The 11,717-nt window shown below is 37.5% G+C and overlaps 1 protein-coding gene across 1 annotated transcript; it reads left to right on the forward strand.

Annotated features, from left to right (window-relative positions):
- Positions 1 to 71: 71 nt before the first annotated feature.
- LOC106091688 (uncharacterized) lies at positions 72 to 664 on the forward strand. Its single transcript, XM_013258299.2, has 2 exons — positions 72 to 134; positions 214 to 664. Exons 1-2 carry the CDS (start codon positions 84 to 86, stop codon positions 562 to 564), a joined length of 402 nt encoding a protein of 133 aa, XP_013113753.1. The 5' UTR covers positions 72 to 83; the 3' UTR covers positions 565 to 664.
- The last annotated feature ends 11,053 nt before the right edge of the window (positions 665 to 11,717 follow it).

Here is an 11,717-nt window from a genome sequence, read left to right on the forward strand (position 1 = left end):
CAAGACATTAGTAACGAATCTTCAACGAACCCCATTAGTACTTATTTTTGTTAAGAGTTTGATTGAATTAAACGAAAAAAAAAATGAAATTTATTTGTGTTGTTGTTTTAGCATGTGCCTTGGGACTTTCACAGGTAAAATGGGCAGAAAAAAAATCCAAAAAATTTGGATTTTGGATTACGCGGTTCTTTTATTTTCATTCTTTTTTCCTAGGGCCAATTAAACTTTGGTATGAATTTTGGCATGAAGAGCGCTTTTGGTGGCATACCACCAGGACAATTCTTTCAAACTATTGTCCTGCAATCAGAAGCTGAAAAACTACTTGTTAATCCAGATCTGCCCGAAGATTTACGCCAACGTGTTCTCGATTCCATGAGCAATGCCGAAGAGGGATTTAATAATTGCGGCACCACCGGAACCTTGCCCTGGATGCAAATACGTTGTTCAGCATTACAACTGCAAAAATCAAAAACCGAATTGAAAGCCATTGAGAATGAAGCCACTGCCAGAGCTCAAGCTGCTGCTAATGCTGCAGCAGCAGCAGCATCCACTGCTGTTGTTTAATTTGGGAAACACAGGACAAGGGATAGAGGAATTTCTTATGGACAATTATTTCACCGCACTGAATGCTGATAAAAACAAAATTAAATATTATTTGAACACACCATATTTGTAAGAATTTTTAATGAAATATAAATAAAGTTTGAAGAAGTAACAAACATGCTCCAAACGTTGTTGGTCGAATGTCTCAAAATAGAATTTGAATTCACCAAAGATGGGGGTGTTATTATACCCTCAACCATAGGATGGGGGTATACTAATTTCGTCATTCTGTTTGTAACACCTCGAAGTATGCGTCTAAGACCCCATAAAGTATATATATTCTTGATCGTCAGACATTTTAGGTCGAACTATTGTGTTGCCCAAAAAGTAATTGCGGATTTTTCAAAAGAAAGTAAATGCATTTTTAAAAGAACTTAGAATGAACTTTAATCAAATATACTTTTTTTGCACTTTTTTTCTAAAGCAAGCTAAAAGTAACAGCTGATAACTGACAGAAGAAAGAATGCAATTACAGATTCACAAGCTGTGAAAAAATTGGTCAACGCCGACTATCCGCAATTACTTTTTGGGCAACCATAGCCATGTCCGTCCGTCTGTCCGTCGGTATGTCGAAAGCATGCAAACTTTCGAAAGAGTTAAGCTAGGCGCTTAAAATTTTGCACAACTACTTTTTATTAGTTTAGGTCGATTGGGATTGTAAATGAGCATATCGGTCCATGTTTCGATATAGCAATATAAACCGATCTTGGGTCTTGACTTTGGGAGCCCCTAGAGGGCGCAATTATCGTTCGATTTGACTTAAACCTAGCAAGTAGTGTTTTGATATCACTTCCAACAACTGTGTTAAGTTTGGTTCAAATCGGTCTGTAACCTGATATAGCTGCCATATAAACCGATCTTGGGTCTTGACTTCTTGAGCCGCTAGAGGGCGCAATTCTTATGCTATTTGGCTGTAAATTTGTATGTAGTGTTTTGGTATCACTTCCAACAACTGTGCGAAGTATGGTCCTAATTGGTTCATAACCTGATATAGCTGTCATATAAACCAATCTTGGGTTTTGACTTCTTGAGCTTCTAGAGGGCGCAATTATCGTCCGATTTGGCTGAAATTTTGCACATGGTGTTTTGGTATCACTTTCAATAAAAGTGCTAAGTATGGTTGAAATTAGTTTACAACCTGGTATAGCTGCCACATAAACGGACCTTGGATCTTGACTTCTTGAGCCGCTAAAGGGCGCAATTCTTTTCCGATTTGTCTGAAATTTTGCGCGAGGTGTTTTGTTATGACTTCCAACAACTGTGCTAAGCATGGTTCAAATCGGTTCATAACCTGATATAGCTGCCATATAAACCGATCTTGGGTTTTGACTTCTTGAGCTTCTAGAGGGCGCAATTATTGTCCGATTTGGTTGAAATTTTGCACATGGTGTTTTGGTATCACTTTCAACAGAAGTGCTAAGTATGGTTGAAATTGGTCTACAACCTGATATAGCTGCTATATAAACGGATCTTCGATCTTGACTTCTTGAGCCACTATAGGGCGCAATTCTTATCCGACTTGGCAGAAATTTTGTACCACGTCTTCTCCCGTGTACAAAATGGTCTGAAACGACCTTTTTTGCTTCCTGAGCCCCTACAAGACGCAATTATTGTTCGAATGGGCAGAAATATTACACAATGGCTTCTACAATGTTCAGCATTCAATTCCTTTATGGTCCGAATCTGACTACAGCTTGATATAGCTCCAACAACGTAACAGTTCTTATTCATTATTCTTTATTTGCCTAAAAAGAGATGCCGCGGGGAGAATTCGACAAATGCGATCCATGGGGAGGGGTGTAAATTTGTACGTAGTGTTTTGGTATCACTTCCAATAACTGTGCGAAGTATGGTCCTAGTCGGTTCATAACCTGATATAGCTGCCATATAAACCAATCTTGGGTTTTGGACTTCTTGAGCCTCTAGAGGGCGCAATTATTATCCGATTTGGCTGAAATTTTGCACATGGTGTTTTGGTATCACTTTCAACAAAAGTGCTAAGTTTTGGCTTGAGCTTCTAGAGGGCGCAATTATCGTTCGATTTGGATGAAATTTTGCACATGGTGTTTTGGTATAACTTCCAACAAAAGTGTCTTTGTCTTTGATCTTGAATTCTTCAGCCGCTAGGGGGCACAATTCTTATCCGATTTGGCTGAATTGCGCGAGGTGTTTTGTTATGACATCCAGCCACTGTGCTAAGTATGGCGCAAATCGGTACATCATTTGATATAGCTGTCATACAAACCGATCTGGGATCTTGACTTCTTGAGCTTCTAGAGGGCGCAATTATCGTCCGATTTGGCTGAAATTTTGCACATGGTGTTTTGGTATCACTTTCAACAAAAGTGCTAAGTTTTGGCTTGAGCTTCTAGAGGGCGCAATTATCGTTCGATTTGGCTGAAATTTTGCACATGGTGTTTTGGTTTCACTTCCAACACAAGTGCTGAGTATGGTTGAAATCGGTCTACAAACTGGTATAGCTGCCATATAAACCGATCTGGGATCTTGACTTCTTGAGCCACTATAGGGCGCAATTCTTATCCGACTTGGCAGAAATTTTGTACCACGTCTTCTCCCGTGTACAAAATGGTCTGAAATGACCTTTTTTGCTTCCTGAGCCCCTACAAGACGCAATTATTGTTCGAATGGGCAGAAATATTACACAATGGCTTCTACAATGTTCAGCATTCAATTCATTTATGGTCCGAATCGGACTACAGCTTGATATAGCTCCAATAGCATAACAGTTCTTATTCATTATTCTTTGTTTGGCTAAAAAGAGATACAGCGCAGGGAACTCAACTAATGCGATCCATGGGTAGGGGGGTATATAAGATTCGGCCCGGCCGAACTTAGCACGCTTACTTGTTATTTTATCATTCTGTTTGCAACATTACCATAGGTACACTAATCTCAAAGAAGGACTAGGTGGGGTCAGGTTTGGTTGAAAAGAGAGTGCGAATAATTATTCGCCCCATGCCACTATGGACAATACACCTAAGCCAGTACTCGGTTTGTTGTGTCTCTGCATACTAAAAAGTAACCTGGATGAACCTAATTATTCTCCATTCAACGCCCTTAAGTAGGTTCAAATCTGGTATTGTGCCGCCACCTAAGCGCCAGTGTCTGTTAGCCGCAAAAGCCGGACAATGACATAGGAAATGCTCCACATGTCCAACACATGCTATCACTTGCCGCAACTATTCTGCATAAGTGCAAATATGTTGCAGATAGCTGTCATATTAGTAGGTGAAATATTTTAGCCCTCTTCACATCTTCCCGAATATGATGCTGATCTGATCTCCCGGTTTAAGATCTTTTACCCATAAATTCCGTATTTATTACCTGCTTTTGCTGAAATTTAGTAGACCCTTTCACACCTTCCCGAATATTATGCTGATCGAATCATATTTAGATGTAACTGCCATATATACCGATCTCCATATTTAAGATTGCAAGCCCATATAATTCCCTTGACGTCCGTGTTACGATTGGCAAAAATTGGACCATGCATCGATATAGCTGCTAAGGGTTCATAAATGGGGCATTTCCAAAGGATTTTGTCCAAATGTTAATAATGTATATATACCTGAGGTGGTGGTTATCGTAAGTTCGGCCTGGCCGAACATAATGCCTTTTTACCTGTTGGAGACAGAAGCTTTATTTCAACAGACAGTACTCCGTCTTTCAGTGGTGGGTATAAAAAGTAGGGAACCAAGTGGATTGGGAAGTAACTCTCATTGATAAGAGTATGGTAATGATACTCGTACAATGGCACAAAAGCTGTTCGATCATCCCTAACTCCTGCTCCTCCTTATACATCCTGCGGAAGACTGCCACCCCCTGTGTCCATTTCGACGTTAAAGACCTGGCCACTTACATCAGTCTTTAGTCATGTATTGTTATCCCCAGGATAAGCAATGTCCTGTTTCACAAAATACTCGGCCACAGGGCCTTCGCTTCCCTATAAACCACAGCATCAGTTCACGCCTCATTCCGGCAGTCATCGCAGAAATCATCCATTCTACTAAGAAGCTTGTTCTGAATTTACCAGCGATCCGTTTTTTGGGCAACTCGTCGTTCCCCGCTTTCACCGTCGCCTTCCTTAGACATCTGTAAAAGAGCCGTATCTGTCTTCCTTTGGCATGCCAAGTTCCCTTCGCATGTAAGCAATAATTTCGAATGTACTCTAGATTTTAGGTTGCAACGACCACGGCGATCCTGTGATCCCAACTTCGGCCAGTCTCTTATACCAACTTTGAAGATCGAGGTTTCATCGGCCGCAAACCCAGAATCCGTTATCTGATTTTCCTGTTGGTAATGTATCCTAAAGAATTTTTCCTGTAGTGTTTTCAGTGCAAGTAGTTTGAAACCTTCTGCGGCCTTCCAAAGGTGTACCTTAATAGGCTTAATATCGTGTGGAATCTACACTGAAGGACTTAGGGCTCTTGTGATTCCACACATTTCAGTCTTTGATCTTCTTCTTACTTTTTTGACGGTTTAGAATTGTGCTTATAAAGTATCCGTAAGTATCGTGGGGGGAACCCCCACTTCTTACCGAATATTCACATACGCATGGGAAGGTTAAGGTTAAGGTTTAGGTTTAGGTTTAGGTTTAGGTTTAGGTTTAGGTTTAGGTTTAGGTTTAGGTTTAGGTTTAGGTTTAGGTTTAGGTTTAGGTTTAGGTTTAGGTTTAGGTTTAGGTTTAGGTTTAGGTTTAGGTTTAGGTTTAGGTTTAGGTTTAGGTTTAGGTTTAGGTTTAGGTTTAGGTTTAGGTTTAGGTTTAGGTTTAGGTTTAGGTTTAGGTTTAGGTTTAGGTTTAGGTTTAGGTTTAGGTTTAGGTTTAGGTTTAGGTTTAGGTTTAGGTTTAGGTTTAGGTTTAGGTTTAGGTTTAGGTTTAGGTTTAGGTTTAGGTTTAGGTTTAGGTTTAGGTTTAGGTTTAGGTTTAGGTTTAGGTTTAGGTTTAGGTTTAGGTTTAGGTTTAGGTTTAGGTTTAGGTTTAGGTTTAGGTTTAGGTTTAGGTTTAGGTTTAGGTTTAGGTTTAGGTTTAGGTTTAGGTTTAGGTTTAGGTTTAGGTTTAGGTTTAGGTTTAGGTTTAGGTTTAGGTTTAGGTTTAGGTTTAGGTTTAGGTTTAGGTTTAGGTTTAGGTTTAGGTTTAGGTTTAGGTTTAGGTTTAGGTTTAAGGTTTAGGTTTGGGTTTAGGCTTAGGTTTAGGTTTAGGTTTAAGGTTTAGGTTTAAGGTTTAGGTTAAGGTTAAGGTATAGATTTAGGTTAAGGTTTAGATTGGGTAAGGTTTAGTTTAGGTTAGGTGAAGTTTGGGTTAAGCTAAGGGTTAGGATAGGTAAGGCTTATTTTAGGTTAGGTTTAGGCGAGGTTAGATTTAAGTTAGGTTTAGGTTAGGTTAGGTAATGATTAGGTTAGGGACGGGTTCAGGTTCAGTTAAGCTTATATTAAGCGTAAGTTTAGGTAAGGGTTAGGTAAGGTTTAGGTTGGATTTAGGTTAGTTTAGGTTAGGTTTAGGGTACGGTTATGTTTTGGTTAGATTTTGGTTTGGTTAAGGAAATTTTAGGGTTAGGTATAGGTAGGTTTAGGTAAGGTTTGGTTAGATAAAGATAAAGATAAAGATAAAGATAAAGATAAAGATAAAGATAAAGATAAAGATAAAGATAAAGATAAAGATAAAGATAAAGATAAAGATAAAGATAAAGATAAAGATAAAGATAAAGATAAAGATAAAGATAAAGATAAAGATAAAGATAAAGATAAAGATAAAGATAAAGATAAAGATAAAGATAAAGATAAAGATAAAGATAAAGATAAAGATAAAGATAAAGATAAAGATAAAGATAAAGATAAAGATAAAGATAAAGATAAAGATAAAGATAAAGATAAAGATAAAGATAAAGATAAAGATAAAGATAAAGATAAAGATAAAGATAAAGATAAAGATAAAGATAAAGATAAAGATAAAGATAAAGATAAAGATAAAGATAAAGATAAAGATAAAGATAAAGATAAAGATAAAGATAAAGATAAAGATAAAGATAAAGATAAAGATAAAGATAAAGATAAAGATAAAGATAAAGATAAAGATAAAGATAAAGATAAAGATAAAGATAAAGATAAAGATAAAGATAAAGATAAAGATAAAGATAAAGATAAAGATAAAGATAAAGATAAAGATAAAGATAAAGATAAAGATAAAGATAAAGATAAAGATAAAGATAAAGATAAAGATAAAGATAAAGATAAAGATAAAGATAAAGATAAAGATAAAGATAAAGATAAAGATAAAGATAAAGATATAGATATAGATAAAGATAAAGATAAAGATAAAGATAAAGATAAAGATAAAGATAAAGATAAAGATAAAGATAAAGATAAAGATAAAGATTAAGATAAAGATAAAGATAAAGATAAAGATAAAGATAAAGATAAAGATAAAGATAAAGATAAAGATAAAGATAAAGATAAAGATAAAGATAAAGATAAAGATAAAGATAAAGATAAAGATAAAGATAAAGATAAAGATAAAGATAAAGATAAAGATAAAGATAAAGATAAAGATAAAGATAAAGATAAAGATAAAGATAAAGATAAAGATAAAGATAAAGATAAAGATAAAGATAAAGATAAAGATAAAGATAAAGATAAAGATAAAGATAAAGATAAAGATAAAGATAAAGATAAAGATTACAGCTTTCCTATAAAGTGAGTGTACTATGTACTCATAACAGATGTTTACGCTCTTAAGCCCACATTACGAACCCTATTTTTCCGAAATTTTGTAGAAATAAATAGCATGCACTTAACTTTCCAATTGGTTTTTTTTTAAATCGCTGCCGGTATGTATGTCCCTAAAACGCAGCCAACACTTTATGACCTATTACAAACAGGTTGGAATAGAAATTCTGATGAATTCCTGACACCATTTAAGTACTCTTCGCTAGACTTCATTATCAGGACAGTTGGACTCTAATTACTCAGGAACTGTTTTTCTTTTTGAGAATACCTCACTTAAAGAACCAGAAAAGTGCCAAATGAGCGTTTAAATGCTGTGATGATTAAAAGCATATCTTTAATTGAACATGAGAAATAATGAAAAAAACCAAAAACTTTTCCCCTTATATTTCTTGCATCAGTATTTCTCTGTAACTCGCAGAATTTATAAATTATTACGCAGAATAAAAGTTGGTAATGTTGTTTTCTTCCGCTTTCAACTGAGATGGCAGTCATGCATGCAACGCATGCAATCTTAACTTGTATGACTGCACTGGGTTGAAGTGGAATGCGGAAATGCTGAAAACGGCTGCATAAATATTTGAGTTGATCTAAGAGATAATTAATTTAAAATGTTTTTCAAACTGTTAAAAAAAAACGAATCAAAAATCAAAGGTTTGTTTATGAAAGCTACATTTTAACAAGAGAGATAGAAAATATAGGATAGAAAGTCATCATAAAGCCTTCAAGAGATCAAAAAATGTTAGAATGATTTTATAAAATTATTACTTTTTGAAAATTGTTTGGAATTTGTAGAAATAGTTCAAAATGTTAATGATTTTTTTTCACCCCACCCTACTGTATAATCTTGTGTATGGTTTTTGCAAAAATTCTATCTTTACAGAAGAAGTTGGTTCATTTTATATTCCACAATAAGTTAATTTCTTACTTAAGTGTGTAAAATAAAATAAAAGTACCTAGTATATGATATTGTGTGGCTTGTTACTTTCCCAATGCACTTTATTTCTTAAATAAAAGTTTGTAATTTGTTAAATGAGTAAAAACCGTATACAATTTGTTGGAGACAGGGAGATGACAAGATATGAAAAGAAAATATAGGAAATATGGGAATAAAATAGGTTGCATGCGTCTTTCCATGGCGCCACCACACGAGTGCTTCCCTGAAGTGTCGGCCCACACTCACGAGTGCTTCCCCGTAGTGTCGGCCCATACTCACTCAAGATTTCACTACCCGAGTGCCAAAGATTGGTTGTTGTTGTAGCCACATTTTCATGTGGAGTTGGCTATCCTCGACAAGCTCCTGTATATGAGAAAGCTCGTTCCGGTCCAAATGACCAATCGCCACGGGAACAAGATCAAGCATCATGGGCACTCAGTATTAGTGCAAGAGCTGCTGCCGCCCCGACTCGCACTGAGACTCTCCGCTCGATACCGGTGATTGTCCGCGACTGCCTTTGCATCTACTCCGCATGGAGCATTCCACTATCCGCAACCCGGGACGTGCCCAGTAGCTCGCAGTTAAGCTTCTCGGGAGTGCAATGAATTCTACGCAGACCGAACCTCAATGTTACGGGCTGTGTGGTGCTCACAGCTATCCCGTGCCGGGCCAAGCATTGGTAGTCCGCGTCAACGCATAGCAGCGTCATTAAGATCTCATCACGTCCCTCATCGAAACAAACCAGTCTTATCCACGCATCTGAGGAGAATGCCCAGATCAGTCTTATCCATTATCCACGCATCTGAGGAGACTGCGCAGATATACACCGGCGAGTTCTCTGAGATTGGAGAAAAACCGCCTCCCTTGGAGGGAAAGTCTGTAACCCTGTAGAACCGGGAATGGGTAGACCGGGAGTTCGGTCGTTTCCTGTTCATCCCCATCAAGACAGCGTTTGCAGTAGTCGTTGTGAGCTACCCCCTTGCGCGTGGCCATATGTCCTATAGCACAGTAATTCCCTTGTCCTTTTCAGGTCAACAGCTGACCAGAATGTTTTGGAAATGCAACATCTATCCATAGACTCTCACCTCGCCACCACCTCCGCGCTGGCCATCCTATCTACTATGTTCGGTAGTTCGATAAAAGGCACGTGTGCAAGACTGGCCACAGGTCTGCCTGGCGTGGTGCAACCCTTACTGGCATATCCATTCGATCTCTCATTCGTCAGAACATCGCTGTGCACGGGAATTCAGGCCATTACAACGTCATTACCCAAAAGCGCGTTCAGGGCCCCCAACAAGTAAAAGCGTGCTAAGTTCGGCCGGGTCGAATCTTGGGTACCCACCATCATGGATTCCGCAAAAAATTTACCCTTATTAGCCGAATTTGTATTTGAATTATTTTGGTCTCAAGAAGTCATATGAGGATATCGGTATTTAGGGTTGTCAATATCACCATATTGACCTATTCGGAAAATCTTGGCACTGACGTTGTAAGTCATAATATAGGGGTTTGGGCCAAATTTCTGCCAAATCAGGTGAAAATTGACGTTTTTAAGGGCTGAAGAAGTCAAATACGGGGATCGGTTTATATGGGGGCAATATCTGTTTATAGACCGATTCGGATCATACTTGGCATTAATATTGAAAGTCATAACACAAGTCCTTGTTCCAAACTTCAGCCAAATCGGATGAAAATTGAGGCACCTAAGGGCTGCAGAAGTCAAATCCAGGGATCGGTGTATATGTGGGCTATATCTATTTATAGACCTATTCGGATCATACCTGGCATGGATGTTGGAAGTCATAACGCAAGTTTTTGTTCCAAATTTTAGCCAAATCGGATGAAAATTTAGGATTTTAGGGGCTGAAGAAGTCAAATTGGGGAATCGGTTTATAAGGGGGCTATATTTGTTTATAGACCGATTGGGGTCATACTTGGCATGGACGTTGGAAGTCATAACTGAAGTCCTTGTTTCAAATTTTAGCCAAATTTGATGAAAAATTGAGGCTTTTAGGGGTTCAAGAAGTCAAATCCTGGTTGGCATGTTGGTGGATTGAATGTTGAAAGTCAAGACACAAGTTTTTGTTCTTAACTTCAGTCAAAACGGATGAAAATTGAGGCTTCTAAGGGCTCTAGAAATCAAATCGGGGAATCGCTTTATATGGGGGCTATATCTGTTTACAGACCGATTCGAATCATATTTGCCATGGATGTTGGAAGTCAGTCGTTGTTCCAAAGTTTAGCCAAATCGGATTAAAATTTAGGATACTAGGGGCTGAAGAAGTCAAATTGGGGGACCAATTAATAATTCATTTAAGTCTTTGTATCAAATTTCAGCCAAGTCGGATGAAAATTGAGGCTTCTTAGGGCTCAAGAAGTCAAATCCGTGGATCGGTTTACATGGGGGCTATATTTGTTTATATAGCGATTCGGATCATACTTGGCATGGATACTGGAAGACATGACAAAAGTTTTTGTTCAAAATTTTTGCCAAATAGAAATGTAGACCGAATTGGATCATACATACGTATAACCATATTAACCGGATGAAAATTGAGGCTTCTAAGGGCTCAAGAAGTCAAATCCGGGGATCGGCTATATCTGTTTATAGACCGTTTATGGATATTGAAAGTCATAATTCAAGTCTTTGTTTCAAATTTTACCCAAATCGGATGAAAATTGAGGCTTTTAGGGGCTCAAGAAGTCAAATCCGGGTTTATATGGGGGCTATATCCGTTTATAGACCGATCATACTTGGCATTGATGTTGAAATCATAACACAAGTCTTTGCTCCAAATTTTAGGCAAATCGGGTGAAAATTGAGTCTTATAAGGGCTCAAGAAATCAAATCGGCTGATCGGCTTATATGGGGGCTATATCCAAATCTGAACCGATAAGGCCCATAATCCCCAACAACCTACATCAATAAGAAGTATCTGTGCACAATTTTAAGCAACTAGCTTTATGTGCTTGACCGCTATCGTGATTTCGACAGACGGACGGACGGACAAGGCTAGATAGACTCAAAATGTCGAGACGATCCAGAATATATATACTTTATGGGGTCGCAGATCAATATTTCGAGGTGTTACAAACGGAATGACTAGATTTGTATATATGGTGGTGGGTATAAAAATTAAGAAAACTTTTCTCAAATTTATTGTGTTTTTATACCCATCACTATAAGATAGGGGGTATATTCATTTAGTGATTCCATTTGTAACACATCGAAATATCCATTTCCGACCCTTCAAAGTATATATATTTCGGATCGTTGTAAAATTCTTAAACGATTTAACGATGTCCGTGTGTCTGTCTGTTGTAATCAGACTACAGTCTTTAAAAATTGAGTTGAAATTTGCACAATTTTGCTCGTATTCTTCTATACGCAGGTTAAGTTCTTAAAGGGGTCACATCGCACTATAGTTGGATGTAG

This window comes from Stomoxys calcitrans, chromosome 2 (genome assembly GCF_963082655.1).
Source record: "Stomoxys calcitrans chromosome 2, idStoCalc2.1, whole genome shotgun sequence".
NCBI classification, from domain to species: Eukaryota; Metazoa; Arthropoda; class Insecta; order Diptera; family Muscidae; genus Stomoxys; species Stomoxys calcitrans.